Genomic DNA, 17,976 nt, shown 5'->3' with positions numbered 1-17,976 from the left:
GCGTATCCATTTTGCCGTGACTCTGAAACAGAAACACTTTGACGCGATTAAACGTTTGTGGGACAATATTATGTGTGTACAGAGAGTGAGACTTATCGGTCGTCACAGTTTTTCAACTTTTTGTAATAATCGTCGTGCGAAGAAATGTTATAAATAAAAATCGTATTGTTTCAATAGAACTACGAGGATATTTGACATTGTTGAACGCTTTTCACATCATCTTACGTACACGCTATGGAACTACTACTTTGGGATCACGCACATGACGTCGTGGTCCCATTTCCTCTTTTCTTTTTTTTGTTTATAATTATAAATATAAATAAATATATATATATATATATTTTTTTCTGTTCGAGAACGTTCAGATTAAGCATTGTAATTTAAGCGGACATAGAGTCAAGGCTGCGGAGAACATTTTGTACTTCCAAATAAATATGACTGGGGACCGTTTCCGTCGTCCTTCACGCAATGCCATGTGTGTTGTTGTATATTAACAATAACTATATACCATGTTTATTGAAATCATACGATTGTTATTTGACGTTCTATTATTACTATTTACTCTTCTACTTTCTTTCTTTCGTTTTTGTGTTCTATCGTTTTATTGGAAATTAAGAGATCCTGTCGGCTATGGGAAAGTCTCGCCCCTTCTCCTCCCAACCCCATCACGCTTGCATGCCGGTTGTTGTTGTTGCTGTTGTTGTTGTTATCGTTTCGTTGCGGCGAGAACAAAAAAGAAAAAACACAATGAAACAAGTGATTTTTTTGTTTTTTCCGAAAGAGAAGAGTGTCGAGGATGATGGAGAGGAGGTACGCACACGCCAAGATTGTCACGGAATATCGACGGGAAAAAAAGAGTACGGTTGCCTTCAAGCTCTCATCCTATTTTAGGCATAGCATATTTTTCTAAAATGTAATGCGACTCATCGGGGTACGGTAATACCCCGAAACTTGTACACCGATGTCCCCCACCTCAACAAAACGGATTATTCAAAAAGCTACGAGAGCTCGAAGCGAGAGCCCACGAGAATGTCTCTTCCATCAGTGAAAAAGGAAGTTTCAATTTTTTATTTTTGATAAATTAATCTCGACTAGCGCCACCGCACGTTTCCTGTACAGAGAACACGATCAATCGCTTCTATTTTTCCGCTCTATTTTCAAATATATATATATATATATACGTACTCGAACTTTCTAAAAAAAGGAAAATTCAATTTTTATTCTTGGACGAGCCATTCTATCTCGCTTGCTTCAAAGTCGCGTTCTCGAACCCCTCCGAGGGTGAAAGTCTCGTGTAACATCTTTCTTGATGAAGAAAACTATCCAACCTATTTTTTTGAAATTAATTTTTCGACAGAAGGAGATCAAGATTATATTGAACTTATTTTTAAAAGTAATACAAGATTGTATCGGTTAGTTGCTTAATTGACAAATATGGTTATCGATCATTGTTCGATGTTATAAAGTTTCAACGAAATTGGCTGAATAGTTTTTTGAATTAGTCTGTACGCCAAATTTTCAATAGTTTAATTTTAGTTGTTAATTTTATGTTGACATTAAGGAATATATTTGAGCTGAAATATTTCTGATAAGTTGATTATTTTAGCCGATTATACAAGGCTAGCAATTCGTACCAATGGTATACACCTTTAGGGGTATTATTGTACCGTTTTACCTAATGAAAAGAGAGTGACAGAGCAAAGCTACGCCACAGAGAGAAAGCTGGAGTATAAGTGTGAGAGAAAGAGAGCGAGCGAGAGAGAGAGAAAGAGAGAAAATGAGTGAGTGAATAGGAAGATTGGAAAACAATAAAGCAATGAGGGAATGAACGATGGTGTGAATGGAGGGGGAAAATTACGTTCAAGAGACAGGTGTTGAAATTGAAATCGTGCTCGGCTGACTATATAAGGACGTAACGATGCTTGTAATTATTACAATTGATATTAGTATGTTTAAGCGATTAAAGAGTAACGTCGAGTTTAATATATATGTAATACAATATACACCCGCAACTACGTGTATATATGCATTTCTATATATTAACGTCATTACGATTTAACAATTTCTGAAACGCTTTAAGCACTTTAGGTTCGGATATAGCTTTACGAGAACTCTTTACTGTATGTATTTCTACATCCCCTTTCCTCCACCCCTTCTAATCTCTTGGCTCCTTATATATTTTTATTATTTTCCAAATGGCATCTTCTCGACGAACTGCTACGAATCTCTTTATCTGATCGTATACAAACATTTCCGCCGATGGTTCTTAACGTTTATAACTATAGTGGACTATATTTATGTATATTTAAAAAGAAAATATATATAAATTTATCGCCCTAGAAGACGCTGTGACCGGTACGTAGTTCTGTAAACGAGTCTCACTTGGAAAAAAGCATTTCGACATTACTTTTTTTCGTTTGACAGCCAATAAATAAATGGTTATTTCCGATATCGAACGAGTTCTTTGTGTCAGTCGAGTTGAATTATTATTATTAAATCAAATCAAACTCGGCGGACAAACACGAGAGCGTCGTTTGTTCGCGCGCTTTTCCTTTTTTGAAATTGAATCTTGATCACGTGATCAGCGACATCCCCTCCATTTCATTGAGCACTAGCCGCAAGGGAACGTTGTAAACGTTTGGAGCCACGGGAAAAGCGAGGTTATAGTGCGTAAAGAATTTGGATATTGGAGAGTCTCTGGAAGGAAAAAGCGTAGATCGCAAGCTGATTAAGCTGAGTTTCGTTCGTGAGGATCGACAAAACGATTCGAAATTGCCACAATGTCGATCGGAGTACCGATAAAAGTACTCCACGAAGCGGAAGGTCACACCGTAACCTGTGAGACAAACACTGGCGAGGTTTACCGGGGCAAATTGATCGAAGCCGAGGACAATATGAACTGTCAGATGCAAAATATCACGGTAACTTATAGGGACGGACGTGAAGCACAGCTAGAAAATGTTTATATTAGAGGATCGAAAATGAGGTTACTCATATTGCCAGATATGCTGAAGAATGCGCCGATGTTCAAAAGACCGGGCGGGAAAGGCTCCGGAACCGCCGGCAGAGGAAAATCTGCTATTTTACGTGCTCAAGGTCTGTGCTTATTGAATTCTATAACTCTAATACCTTCGCATTAACCCTTTCTTTCTCATAAATCTGTCTTTTGAAGTATATTGTCCTATTTTTATTAACAGCGCAATTGTATCTCATATAATGTTGTCACGAGTGCTCTAGATAGACAATTATTTGTTTGTTCATGAGAAGACACACGCAGGAACTTGTAGGCATCTATATGCCCCTTAATCTAATATCTCTATTCTGCGTTACAAGTAATTTGCAATTGCCCAAATTGCTTGACTAGTGACTTCTCGTGGACAAACAATACTTTTTACTCTACTAAATGTACATAAAATTATTTTGTATAGTAGATTTATGATAATCACTTAGCTTTATCTCTAATAATGTTATTACTCTGTTCAGCTCGTGGCAGAGGAGGCAGAGGACAAAACCAAAGAGGTAGAGGCACAGGCTCAGCGCCTTGGCTCAACCAACAAAATCAACCAGGAGGATCCCAAGCAGGAAGAGGACGAGGTTAAATTGTGCATGTGGAGTATAACCATAAGAGAAAAACCAATAAAATAAGCCTGCGACTATTCCATTTATAATGTCTATAAGAATGTTTTTCTAAATTCCAATTTACCAGACTCAGGAGTATTAATAAATGAGTGGAATCACTTCTCCACGTTTTTTAATTACTTTACAAGTAATTGTAGTTTGTTCTTTGTTCAACCTGTAGAATATATCGGAATTTTTGTCTGCTATCATTGTACAAACACTTGCGAAAATTGGGACAGTTCATTTCTCAATTTTGCAAAAATGGGGGTTTTCAGTAGTCAAAAGCGCTAGGTAAAGGATCAATTTAGGCCGTAATCGCCCTCAAAAGTCCTATTTTTATATTTACGATGCGTAATTTGCATTATTCGGAAGCATAAAGCTGCGCATGTATATTTAGTATAGTAGCTATATTTCCATAAAGCTGCGACAACTATTCATGCTGTCGAATAATGCAAATTACGCCTCGTAAACGTAAAAATAGAACTTTTGAGAGCGATTGCGGCCTAGCGTTTTTGACTTTTTATCTAGCGTTTTTGACTACTGAAAACCCCCACCTTCTTACCCCCTTACACGAAAAGGGGTTGACGGGAATAAATTTTTGCGATTCGAGAGCTTGCGAGAATTTGGTCGTTGACCATCGTTGACTGCGGTTCGCAGCCACCTAGCGGCAAACTCGGGAATCCGAGACTCCCTGACTTGGTAGTGGTTAGTGCGGCAGGATGTCGACCCTGCGGTCAACCTCTGTTCACCACCAGGCGAGATAATTACTGTTGACGCGAGGGTCGCCAAGGATGATGTCTGTAATTGATTATTAACCTGTTTGGGAGGGAAACACTCGTACACTTTTGTGTCTGGTTCTTTCCCCAATCGATTGGTACTGGTCCGCGACTGAGAAACTGAAGGAGAAACTCCAAAACGGTGCGATAATTTTAACACAGTAGCCACTGGTAGATATTTAACATATCTTAACATTATGATTCACACCTGAGAACTGCTGAATCAATTTTTCGATAGCAAAGAATTTCGATCGTTCATCGAAGAACTCAGTCCTAGTAACATGATCTAATGATTTTTTTTTTATCATTATTTACAAGAATATGAGATTGTTGTTGGTATAAAACATTCATTGAGAATGCTGTTTTAGGTTTCTGGTAAATAAAGTGTTAATAAATTGATCGCTATGGAGAAAAGTACTGGGAGAAGGTACGAGGAGGATGCAGCCGAGCAGTTGGTTGATTACAGCAAAAAATACAATGAGAGGAAAGCGGCTGGTCATGAACACTCGATTGCGAGTTCGTCTAGAGATGGCAGAGCCTGTAAGAAGGAATACGGGGAGCGTAATTCCAAGGTAGATCTCTTCGGAGATTATGCTGAGACCGATTTAGATCAGCCTACGGATTATAGTCTGAGGTATGCTGAAGACGACACGGACGATGATGAGAAACAAAACCCAGAGTACTTTCCAGGCAGCGTGCAGGAAGACACAGTTAAGACTTACTGTACAGAAGGAACTCCATACGAGACACCGTTTAACTTTTCGACTGCGACTTCCATGTCCGATTTGCGTCTGAAAGCAGATCGCAACGGAGCTACAGCTACAGTTAACGAATTACGTATATCGAATGAATCTGATAGCCCAACAGAAGGAAAAAGTAATTCTAGAGTTGTGGATAAAGAAGGTTTGATGAATTATTTATTATTTAATATCCTTCGTGTAATATTTTGAATCATGCTGCTTGTTTCAGGAAAAATGGTGACTTTCAGCAGGCAGGATTTTTACGCAGAGCAGACTCCTTTAATGTTCTCACGCTGTAGTTCTCTTGGGTCTTTGAGCGGTTTTGAACAGCATTCTATTCACGACGATCGCAGTTCCATTGTCAGCGACTTTAGGTAAATTGATCGATTTTAACACTACATCTTTAATGAAGAGAATTTCTTAATGAATTATTGTTTCTAACAGTCGTAGGACTAGTGGCGTTGTTTCTCCGAGTGAACTGCCAGACTCACCGACACAAACTATACCTCCTAGTCCACGCAATCATAAGAGTCAGTGTACGGATTTCATAAGCAAAATACCAGAAGAAGCAGTAAGACCGTCCGTTCGACATTTATGTATGCAATGCTATTGATTGTCAGTAAAAGGAATAGTAGTAGCCAATATAACAATAGTTATACGTATTTCAGTTTGTGTAAATACTCAATGGGCAATCGCTTTATGTAGTTCTCTAAACGAAAGTCCTTTTCAGCGTACTCAAAGTGCAATGCTCCGCGTACAAGCGTCTTCGAAGATGATATCGCTACTTTCAAAGAAGAGTCCACGCCGATTGAATTCTCCACAGCTACCAGTCTCAGCTCCCTCACGATTGACGACGACGTGAAAATTCCCAACAGTTCGAAAGCATTGTCAGAGATAAAAGAAGTCTCGAACGACATTAACGATAGCCCAAAAGAAGATTTGTGCAAAGAAAAGACTGCCAACGCGGAAGTAGAGAAAGATCAGGAGCAAGTCAGCGATGGCGACGAGGATGACGAAGATATGTTGGCTGCTTGCATCAGCATGGGCATACAAAACAATAGGTAGTATTTTATTAATAGACTCTGGACCTATATGTTAAATAAAAATTGTCCATGTAAAGTGTAAGAAATAGAAGTTAAATAGACATGCATTTCCACTTTTAATACTTTTAGCAAGTCGAAAATAGTATAAAAACATCATTCAATTCTTCTAATGTCTTTATAGTTTTATAATTGCATAATACTTATCAAAAATACTATTAGGCTGTACTAACAACCGCAACCTTTTAGACCTAACAGGTCTCTCTAATGCTGAATATGTCACAGGTACAGACAATCTTTCAAAACATCTACTGCCCAGAAATCTATACAATCCGAATCATCGAACATGCTAACACGCTGCCAGAGACCTGCTGTTATAAACAGACTGGAACCTCGAGTTCCTGTGACCAATGTAGACACCCCAGCTGCGACTGCCAAAGCAAATAAGAATAACATAGAGGTGGTTGCTTCGGCGGACACTGTGCACGTTTATTGTACAGAAGATACACCAGCGGACATCTCCCCTGTAGGTTCGCAGTCAAATCTTTCTGCATTATCGATGCCAAGTGTCCAAGAAGATGTTGAGAGGACCGAAGAGGATAAACTCTCCAATGAAGTGGAGTGTCATAGGAATGACCTCTCCGATGAAAGTTCTAATCTCTCCGGAGAAGATGAGAAGATGCTCGACGAGTGTATCCAGTCGGGAATACCAAAGGTAATTAATAAACAGAATGCCCAATATATTTTTCTCGAATTCGGATAAAGCACCAAATTCATTTCAGTATGTCCCTGAAAGTAATTTTAGAAGCTACATTGCGTTAAACGTGTCTATTTTAATTTGTAGGTTCGACAGATCACACCGCCACCTTCCTGCTCCATTTCCTTCGCTCAAAAGGCAGAGACGTTGACGCAGAAATTCAACATATGTGGCACGCCATCCTCGTCTCCGGTGGAAAGTGGTAACAAGAACCCTATCATTGGTAAACCTCTGTGTCGCGCGACTCTGCAGCATGGTAACGACCTCTCAGATGAAAGTCCCAATCATTCAGACGACGAAGCGATCCTGAGCGAGTGCATAAGATCAGCGATGCCCAAGGTTCGTCTCTTTCTTTTATTGGCCTATTCATTTTTACGATAAATGCATAAAATCCACGAATATTAACGAGACTGTGTACATTAGGTCAGATCAAACATTTCCACGCTAATGGGACAACAGTTGCCATCAGCTGTAGAGAAAGCAAAAGCGAGCATCCTGAGAAAGCCGTCTTCCACGTCGTACAGGCAACGAGAGTACACAAACCGAATCAAACATCAGCCCAAAGTACAAACAACGTTTGAAGATAACTTAAGCCTTTCAGAGGAGGAAGAGGACATCATGTTGGCCCAGTGTATTAAATCTGGCATGCCGAAGGTAAAAGAAAGTTAGTGGTGCAGCTTTAATCTCTGAAACAGCATCGTCATTCTCTCAATTTCTAGGCGGTGAACGCTTCTGCTTCGTCGAACTCTTCTCTGATCTCAAAGAAGCCATCGGAGCAGTATCACAAAGCCAGACTGGCTCCCAGCGGGTTGTCCTGTGTAAATAAACACTACTCGACTGCCAGAACTGCCACAGCGCAGACACAGACGCCGGTTCACAAGAACCACGAAAACGAAGCACCGACGTCCATGATCAGTGGACCTTCTCATGCGTCTCACTCTGCCAAGATGTCCGAGATCAGGCGAACCATAAGAAATGGCGGGATGAATATCTGCGAGAAGGGTCCATTGAATTCTTGCAGGAAGCCTCCCGTGGACCAGGAGCATGTCTGCGAGAACAGGTCCTCGCGCCATCAAGTACCCAATTGCAGGTCCCCTGTTTCCAATGGAACCGATAACGACGACGAGGAGGTTTGTCGCGGCACCATGAGGTCAAATGTGGCGCCTTCACGGCACAGTTCGGTGAGCTCTCTCAGCGAGGAAGGCTCCCTGGGATCTATAGAAGAGTGGGCTTTATTGGAACTGTGCATCGTCGCCGGTATGCCTCGGAACAAGTATCGCCTGAAAGGAATGAAGTCTGCCGAAGGGAGCAGCCACGAAGAACGCGACACCATACCGGAGGACAATTATTCTATATGTAGCTACAATTCATATGTTTGCAAAACATAAGCCGGTTTGTTGCACGGTCCAAACGTATGTTGAAAGACTGAACATGTTTTTACAGTAATTAAGCGGAGCGCGCGGACAGGCTGATCCACGAACACGTTGACCAAAACGGTCTATCATTTATTTTTTTATGTAATATTTTCGACAGTTTGACGCGCACAGCGATCTTCTATAAGGGAGTACGGTAGGATAGAGAGCTACGCGGGGTTCGAAAAATGTTGTACTTGAAGTAGGTAACTTTTTCCTTTGCGAAGATGTTCTCCACGGCTTTGAAGAAAGCTCAACATTTTTGGGACATCCTGCATAGTGTTCTAGGAAGATGTATCGGGCGAGTTCGTCCAGTGGTACATCCGGAGGTTTCGACCGGTTAACAATTTTAATCATGTTATACATTATACGGGATAATTGGAGGATCAACGAACGACTATACTGCCCTTCGCGTTCACTTCTTAGCTCTATTTTTCATTTAGTTAATCGTGATCCTTTGATTGTTCGGAATTAATGCTGTCCTGGAGTTGGGTCCTTCGAATGCTTCTGTCTTTTGTGTAAGCTAAGTAACGGAAGCTCTGTAAAGCGGTGTGATAGAATAGAGAAGTTTGTTCGCTTCCACAGTTTATATCGGACAGCATAGTCTTAAATGCTATACAATATATGTATACAGTTTTAAGGAGATGGTACTTGAATTAGGGTAATGAGAGAGGGTTTCGGACCCATCTCATCGCAAAGTAGATTGTTGACTGTTAGACACGACGTTGTAAAACTTGTGCGATTACGTTTTAACTCGTGCAACATCAATTTCACCGTATGATTGTTTACAGTACGCCTAGTTCTGAGCATTACGCAATGAATTGTTATCGATCAGCATGTGATATTCGGTTCACGGATTAGGATGGTATACAGTTATAGTTCGAGAGATTTTATTACTTGCTTCTTTAGCGGTTAGCGTTTCCGTTTAGCCGGCAATTATGAGATTCGAACGAAGTATGCGATCGGAAAACCGTATTCCATACGATGAACGAAAACTGTGTTGTTATATTATTACAGTATCAATATAATAAAGTTTTGAATTATCGATTTATTAAAAAGAACAAATTCTGTTTTATTTTTTCAGGGTGAACCTGCAAATTGATGTTCTCCTCCCACTCCCCACTCTTTTTGCGTCTGTCCAACTGTATGTGTGCGTGTGTGTGACGACGTCTGGTTCTTCGAAGATGTACCGCAAACTTGTAGATCTGTGACATGATGGATGGCGTACTGTAATTTCCGGCCGAGTATGATTTTGCAGTACACGATTGTTGCCTTAAACTGTTCATTTACGAGCAGGAAGAGCGAGGTGCACCTGCGGGGAACCGTTTGAAAAGAAAATTATAGTGATACCTCGGGGTCAATTTGTTACGAGGCTTCGAGAATCTTGCTGCACGGAAGTCGCGAAATTTGTTTTGGATCTAATGGTCTTCGTTTATTCTAGTAGTGATAGATGAGAAATTACCCTTTATGAGTTCTGAAGGGTTTGCAAATTCAATAGTTCTGACTGTTTAAAGAATCAATAAAACAAAAATTAATAGTGTCATATTACTGTTCTAGTGAGACTATTAATGTATGTTTACATTTAATCACTTATAACACCTAAACCAATTAATCAGTTCCGATGAAATTTTCAGCAGGTATATAACATATATGAATAATCTACAAAACACATTTTTCAAATTTTCATTACAAGCTGAAACAAAAAAATTGTAAAAAGTAAGTTTTACTATTTTGTTTCGTAATTCAGATGGAACGCAATTTTTCAAAATTTTCGTTGCATATCATCTAGCTCGGCAGAAAAACTGAAGTCGTTTAGCCCCTCTGTAATTATTATCAGAGGCCCGCACCTTCAAGTGGAATCCTAGTCGGATTTCGTTAACAGTTTCTGTTTCTTACAATTAGTAACGATTTCAAGGTAGCATGTTCGATCGCAGTCATAAAGGCGCCGTCATGCAGCCCTGCGGCTCATCGATGATTTGCAGTCCAGGGTTGCTAGAGCATAAAAAGCGCCGCCTTTCGACCGCTACCTTGATGAATCGTAATCACCATCTAACCGGCGTCCTAGCCTATTTCCTGTGCGTATAAATCTTCATCTACCCAGGCCTGCAGGTTTACAGTGCATCTAAACCCTCCTAAGAAAGACGTCCTCCAACTGATGCGTTTGTGTTTCAAAACGGCCAAGTTAACTGAGCTCTCTATCAACTCTAGTTACCAATTCTGGACTCTCCGATCATCATCGTACGAAACAGTGAAAAACGAGGTCCCGGAAGAATATCAAGAAAAATCTCAAAGATCTCCAGCGACAACAAGATCGGTTGATGCCACCTGTACGGTGGACTCGAATTAATTAATCAACCCTTCGATCAGCACAAAAATCATTAATGGAACCGCCGTCTGGACAGAAAGCGACACATGTTGACGATAGAGCAAATCTGTCGTGACTCGACTAGAATTCGAGGAATTTACACAGTCTAAGGATTTCGACACCTTATCAAGCGAGGAAGAGGACCCATGTTTCTTTCAATGCAGACTCGATTTTATGTGTTCGCCCTCGTGCCCATTGCACTTGGTCATGCTGACCAAGCCGATGTCGATGGGAAGACGAGATGGTACCACAGTTTGGGTACAGTGTTCAAGGATTGTCCTTACGAGTCCTGGAGCAATCCTAGTCAGGAGGATTTCTTTGAGAAGTACAGGAGATGTGTGCAGGAGCGAGCGCTTGCTGCATTGGATCTGCTGCTTGCTGATGACGTTATTCCGCTGGTTGATGGTTTGGACCTGGTGCGGTTTGATGACGACAGGTCGAATTCGACGAAAGAGAAACCTGTGGACAGGTAAATCTCAAATTAGTCTTGAGCGGATTGTTCATTCAATTTTTACGGCTTTATAAGTCGACGCGATGACCGGGTCTATATGAGCCCAGTATTTTTTGGAGAGATATACCGGGTGAACCACGCATCGTGACCAGTAGAGATTACTCTGTTTTCAGCAGTCCGATCGAAAATGTTTTTATCAGGTGTAGCATGGTTTCAAGAGAGCTTTCACGTGATTATAGCAAATTTTTTGCAATTTTTTATGTTATAACAAATAGGCGTACAAAATTGTAGCTGTATTTGCAGAAAATTGAAGGTGACCTTGAAAAATGAAGGAAAAAGAGTTGATGAGAAATTTGTTATAATCACGCGAAACAGAGTAATCTTTACTGGTCACGATTCGTGGTTCACCCTGTATCTGTGGATGAAAGGAAAAACGCCGCATGTCACAATTTCAAAAAAATTGAGTTCATGCATTAATTGAGCTTCACAGTATAGGATTTACGTATTCACCAGAAAAAAGCCACGAAAACAAATTCGAAAGGCTCAGAAAATAATGCAACATGACCAATGTCCAATGTGAAAGAATTAATAATCAAAACTTTAAACGGCAAAGTATGCGTCATGCGGCGTTCTTCCTTAGAACCACAGATATATTCGGAAAGATCGACGAGTATAAGTAGCTGTAGTAGCCCCAAGTATCGTCAACTGTTCAATTATATGAAAGGTCAATTTCCATTGATCAACCAAAGTCGACGGTTGTTTCGATCAGGCGTGAACGAGAATCAAAAATTGATGAGAAGCGGTTTGAATGGATCGCAGCATCGTCGCCTATGAACGCCTGAGAAACCTCAGCTGTCGAGAGGGTTAAACTGAACTCCATTTACGTTGGCATTAGTACTGCTCCCGACGTAATCCAGATTAAAACTACTTTACTTAATTTATTTAAATCAGACTTAACTAAGGGCTACATCCTCGGGCTAATTTGGTATGTTGTCGGCGCAGCTTGAACGATGACCAGAGAAGATCGAGAACGAAAGAAACCGAACTCTGATCGAAGTCATTGAATAATAAAACAATCTTTAATTGCAACTCTGATTAGCAAATTCATCTAACTTAGCCTCTCGTAGATTTAATCCACCTAAAGGTTGATCGATCTTCTTGAGACTTACAATAAGACCTATCCCAAACATAGTCTGGTCTATGCTAGTCTCTTAATCTAATAAACCTAATCGAAAATAAGCTCTCCCGGTCTCCTTGTCAATTTTCTGCTAAAAAAGTTGCTATTCGTACAATTTCGATTGTATCTTTCCACGGAAGTGTTTTAGGCTGCGAAGGAGCTTGCACGCAGATACCACGGCTATCGATAACAGTACGATCAGTTGCGGCTTCGTTTCGCTCTATTTCATGCGAACAGGAAAAATATCGGAACTTTAATGGAACGCTCCGAGCGTTTGACTGCAGACGAATTTCAAGTCACGCGATCGCTCGTTGCAAGGAATCCGCGTTATAAAGTCTCCTCGCAGAAAAGTCGTCTTAAATGATCCGTCACTTTATTCCTGGTGGGATGACGTTTTATTAAAATCGTCGAAATCGCTGTTGAACTTGCGAATAAAGCAGCTTCAGAAATGGTACCTGACCAATTGAACCTTGTGCCGTTTTTGTTACCAATTTTATGTTCTTTATCTCAGAACTTGCAGTTTAAATATCAAAATAAAAATTAGGCACCTGTAGGTATCGATTTTAATAAATTTTAGCTGAATCCCAGTACTAGATACTGCTGTATAATAAATTTGATTGTTCATATTTTTCCGGGCCATTTTATTGACACAGTGAAATGTTTCTGTTGCAGCGAGCCCCACGATGAATCAGACTCGACAGCAATAATCGTAAAACGACTATTACGCGTTTTACGCACCCATGTTTTCAAAGTGGACGTCGACCACCTCACCAGCGTCGCAGCTTCCTCGTTGAACAAGTCCAAGCCGGAAGTGAACAATAGTATATTCGAAGGTTGGCTTTGCACACGCTAGACCCTACTCCTTTCCGATTCTCAATTTATAATGGCGATTCTCGTGAAATGCCCAATTTTTATAAAATGAGATATTGTATGTGGAACAAGACAGAAGTATTTGTTAATAATATTATAATGTTTGCAGGCCGCAGGCGGCGTAACAGGCGCAAGTACAACCAAATGGTGCCCCTGCTAATGATGGGGTTCGTGTTGATGGGTTCCATTCTCATCCCAATGGGTTTTCAATTCTTGGCAGTGCTCGGTGGCAAAGCGTTACTTTTAGCCAAAATGGCGCTGATACTTTCCAGTATACAGGGCTTGAAAAAAATAGCAACGAACGGCGTCAATTATGGATTATATCATACTCCTGTAGAGCATGGTTGGCACGACAGAAGCCATATAGAACCAAATTCAAACGTGGATCAAATACATTTCCCGATACATTATCGTCCTTAATGTTTCTGGTCATTAAACGGTGTCTTGTTAGAACCGGAAATTGTTTGCTATACTCGTTTGCTAAATCAATCGAATCTTCTATCGATTTGTTTCGTTAACTTCATTTACATTTTTGTGAAAAGAATGCAAACGAGTCATTAATTTCATTTACATTTTTATGAAACGAATGCAAACGATCTGTGTTTCTTTTATTTATAAATTTTAACGCAGTTTAACGATGAAAATGTTAAATTGCCCTCTCGAACGCCCACGTTTCTTCCAACGGTGCTCGAAAGTATGTAAAAGTATTTTAAAGTATGTAAAACAGATTGTACCTTTTCATACAAACGGCGAATCCAGCGATCGCTGGAAAGAAAAGAGGAAGAGAACACGGAAGAGCCCTCTGCGGAGCATTAAACAATATGGTTACACTTGATAGTAGCATGAATTTTTCTGCTGGCTCCTCCGAGTCTCTTTTCCCTTCTCCCAGAAACCCCGTGCAAGAGCGATCTTTTATTTAGTGCGAAGAATAAATTTATTATGTAAGAACTAGGTTTAAGATGTACTCAGATGGTGGAAAAATGCATTACGTTGGTCAGGATTGTCCTGAGATTCTTGGAATGCTTTACAACGTTCCCCAAATCACATTTTTATCATTTTTCTGCACATTGAAGCTCCACTCAGAAAATTGTTATTCTGACAGTCTCAAAATTGTGTACAGCAACTACGTTTTTATTTTTACTTCTAAGAAGCATGTGTACTATTAATTTAGATTATTTTGTAAAGTTTATTTATTTAGAAGGCTACTGCAATAAAAATTAATATTTAAGACTGGTGCATTGGGAAACTATAAATTCATGTTTCGTTTTACTTATGCATACCAGCAGAGACTTCGAAGGGAATCAGTAGTATGTAACAGCCTATGGTCAGACAGCTGTGACGATACAGACTGTGAGTCAGTAGAAACGGAATGGGCGATCATGTTGAAGAAATACCTTGAATTAAACTTCGCAGACAAAGATTGATATAAAATCATTTCCATTTATAAATTTTCTATTTCAATTTTTATGAAATTCAATTTTCATGATATGTATTCAAATATAATATAATATTCAATGAATTATTTTCAATAACTTCTGTCACTTTATTACCGTTTTCGCATTCTCACCGAACAGTCTGTATCGCGGCTTACTTTTTATGGAATCGAAGGACGAAACGTTTTTACCGCAAAGCCGTTGGATCTCTAGATCCTTGAAGATCGTCCAACGAAAGGGACGTTTTACTTGATCAAACAATCGCCGACAAGACAAAACGGTCCACGTCGTCTTCATAGGAAGTTCCTCGGTTGAAATATCGCCGTAAATCTCTTGGACGTGATTTAATAAAATTCAGAAGCACCCTACTGAATAACTCAACTAGTCTCGTCGGATGCACACCGGGTCTATTCTTGTACAGCAAAGTGTGCGGACACTTAGTATAACCGACACTTTATCGCAAATGTTGAACCCCGCTTGTGGCATTTTTATTCATGGCCAATTAAAATATTTATTAGCTTCATGTTCAACGGTCATGTTTCAGATTCAGTAATTCAATTACAATTGTTACTATCAATACCAGTATTACCTTGAAAGAGAACACTAATCGTGCCCGATTTATTTGAAGTTTAGTAATACAATAAAATATAAAATTTGATCTATAAATTAAAGGTTCATTATTTTATTTATAGGTAAAGTTGAATAGGAAGCTGAAATGTTATTGTTCTGTTACCACTATTAATTTCTCCACAATTTGATACAGAATTCTGTTTTAGCCTAGCAAATGATGTTAAAATGGAGCTACTCATGGAGAAAATCGTAAGCCAACAGATTCGAGGGAATCTTTAAATACAAGGAGGAGATAAAAGGTTAGAGGAGAAAGGCTCAGCGTCTTCAAAGAAACATTTGTGGTTTTAACAATGTTCCAACAATTCTCGCAATGTGCACTCAAGCCTTCTGACTACGTCTACAATGTAATAAATCGCGAGAAGGTACATCCCGAGGTAAAACTTTCAAAAACCATTATGGCAACATCGAACTGTTATCACATTTATCATCCAGTGTTTTTTAATTCGTTCTTCCACCTACTTCTATGTATCTTAAACCTTCATTTCTTAAAATAACTTGTGACAGGTGTATTCGGTAGAGTTCGTAGAATTTTTTAATCCACAGATAATTTTTATAACTTTCGCTGTTGGAGCAGAAAAAATTCCCAAAATTAAAAATTCAATTTTCGTTTTGCAATAAAATTTTTCTACAAACTAGGAGCGATAGCTCAGCTTCGTTCAGATTCGTTCAGCTATGATTCCTAACTTCAGCTGCGGCAGATTGAGAGGAGAGGACCGACCGGAAGTGCGGATGTTTTCCCCAAAAATACAGCGTCCGCAATCGTTGGTGCAGCTTATAGCAATTACTGGTTCGGATAAACATCACGATCAGTGGTCTTAATTGATCCAGCCCAGGGCACAGGGTGTGGAACAGGGTGTATGAAACGTCAATTCCCACGCGCTTAATTGATTCTCGCCGTTCGGCCGATAGGACGGCCATATTCGAGCGGAACGAATCACTCGTCACTCGTTCGATCGTCGCGCAAATAATTCGTGCCGCTCGCTTATGGACGCCTAATGAACCTAACGGTAAGAATCATTCGCGCATCCCCTATTTTCTTGATGGCGTTGATAGTCTCGTTTCTCTTACAGAGGGCAGCAATATAAATTTACCTCCTGCGGAAGATATCTTCTGCGGCGTGAACTATGAACGATCAAATAACAAAAAGGAAAAAAAAACAAATAGATACACCCACGATCAAAATTAAAGGATCTTTAACCTTTCGACGACCACATTTTTCACAAGTACGTGGTCGTTCATGCTTGGGACCATTTTCGATATACATTTTTATCCATTTTATTTAAGGAATATTAAACGTAAATGTCTGTATATTATTATAGATTTTAATTAAAATTGAATGCATGTATAAATGTAATTATATACAATTTAAATGTATAAAATACATATTTTGTTCTATGCACTTTGCTGTGCTGTAAGATGCTTCATAATTCGTTGTCTGCTTATTGTTCCAGAGTGAAAGTTCGCAACTGTTAAGGGTCGTTTATACAGGAACATTGTGCTTAGCTTGTCACTCTCCATTGTTTCCGTTCGAAACTGCAAAACTCTCAGCAGTCTTATCAGTTTTACAGGGACAACTTATCAGATACTCGTACGGAGTCCAGCTTCTGAACTCGTTAATTTAGTTAAGTGAGGCGAACCAGTCTTAATGAGAACAATTTTTCCCTTCTTTTTATCATGTCAAATAATAACATGAGCGACTCGGATCCTCCTTGATCCTTTTTAATCGTTTCATAACGTGGGTAATTAGACAACAGTTCTTTCTTTTTCCCTTTTCGGGATTATTTAATATTTTATATTGTTCATTACCGTGTAACCTTCTCTTTAATCTACTTGCAACGTGTCTTAGCTAATTATCATTTTCATTATTTAAGTAGCACGTTTAATAATTATTTGTGTTCATATAATTATTATTTTCTCATCGTTGTGTACAGCTAAAAATAAAACTGTTTTTCCGTTCTAGTAACTGTTGTTTGTATCTGCGACGCCATTTGTTTAATTAAACAACGAAAAATCCTTCTTATCGTACACGTGAGATTATCAAATGGAAATTCGTTGTCGTGTCTTGATCCCGGTGAACGTGTCTATGTCCGTTATCGACATATCGTGTTAACCGGAAGTTACACCGGATATTTGATGACGTTCCTCCCGCTGCGAAAAGTACACCGGTATCAGCATCCTATTTTGGTCAAATAGATCACCTGTATTTTGCTGAGTGAACGTACGAGATGCACATGTTTGCAAAATCAATATTGGAGTAGAACTCCACCAAGGCCAAGGACTTGCAAAATACGAGATAAGATCTGCAGATTCTACAGCTTCTTCCAGCAACTTCAGATAAGGTATAATTTCGTAGAACTTCATTTTCCATGAGTACAACACTTTTTTGTTTTGTCTTATTTTTTTCTTTTGTGAAACTTTTACCAACATATTCGTCACATTTTTCTGATTACAGCGAGTACAAACACGATACAATTAGAAAGAGATAAACTAGAACCTCGATTATCCGGACTAATCAGTGGTTCAGTTCGGATAATGGAATTTGGAATAAATGTGATCCAAATCGTGTCGTGTTTAGGCTCATTTTAATCAGAAAAATGTCACGAATATGTTAGTAACAGTCATTAAAAACGAAAAAGTTATGTCACTAAATTAGTATCGTCTCATCGATACATCCAATCACATATCATCTTATACTCACTGCACTATC

The 17,976-nt window shown here is 39.4% G+C and overlaps 3 protein-coding genes across 4 annotated transcripts; all 3 read left to right on the top strand.

Moving 5' to 3' along the window:
- Window positions 1-331: 331 nt before the first annotated feature.
- Window positions 332-3,766, top strand: Smd3 (small ribonucleoprotein particle protein SmD3). Its single transcript, XM_076443134.1, has 2 exons — window positions 332-3,096; window positions 3,484-3,766. Exons 1-2 carry the CDS (start codon window positions 2,781-2,783, stop codon window positions 3,597-3,599), a joined length of 432 nt encoding a protein of 143 aa, XP_076299249.1. The 5' UTR covers window positions 332-2,780; the 3' UTR covers window positions 3,600-3,766.
- A 277-nt stretch (window positions 3,767-4,043) lies between these two features.
- LOC143218119 (uncharacterized) lies at window positions 4,044-9,408 on the top strand. Its single transcript, XM_076443121.1, has 9 exons — window positions 4,044-4,536; window positions 4,763-5,297; window positions 5,364-5,508; window positions 5,579-5,730; window positions 5,865-6,195; window positions 6,460-6,889; window positions 7,019-7,270; window positions 7,355-7,585; window positions 7,651-9,408. Exons 2-9 carry the CDS (start codon window positions 4,799-4,801, stop codon window positions 8,317-8,319), a joined length of 2,709 nt encoding a protein of 902 aa, XP_076299236.1. The 5' UTR covers window positions 4,044-4,536; window positions 4,763-4,798; the 3' UTR covers window positions 8,320-9,408.
- A 140-nt stretch (window positions 9,409-9,548) lies between these two features.
- Window positions 9,549-16,939, top strand: Osi23 (DUF1676 domain-containing protein Osi23). Of its 2 annotated transcripts, XM_076443128.1 has the most exons (5): window positions 9,549-11,177; window positions 13,009-13,169; window positions 13,316-15,643; window positions 15,959-16,492; window positions 16,721-16,938. In XM_076443128.1, exons 1-3 carry the CDS (start codon window positions 10,855-10,857, stop codon window positions 13,624-13,626), a joined length of 795 nt encoding a protein of 264 aa, XP_076299243.1. In that variant the 5' UTR covers window positions 9,549-10,854; the 3' UTR covers window positions 13,627-15,643; window positions 15,959-16,492; window positions 16,721-16,938. The 2 variants fall into 2 exon arrangements, with proteins under 2 accessions (XP_076299243.1, XP_076299242.1); XM_076443127.1 differs by having other exon boundaries at window positions 13,316-16,492; window positions 16,721-16,939.
- Window positions 16,940-17,976: the final 1,037 nt, after the last annotated feature.

The sequence above is a fragment of the Lasioglossum baleicum genome, chromosome 18, assembly GCF_051020765.1.
Source record: "Lasioglossum baleicum chromosome 18, iyLasBale1, whole genome shotgun sequence".
Taxonomy (NCBI): domain Eukaryota; kingdom Metazoa; phylum Arthropoda; class Insecta; order Hymenoptera; family Halictidae; genus Lasioglossum; species Lasioglossum baleicum.
Note: the sequence above shows the minus strand (reverse complement) of the source record. Positions and strands in the feature narration are given on the sequence as shown.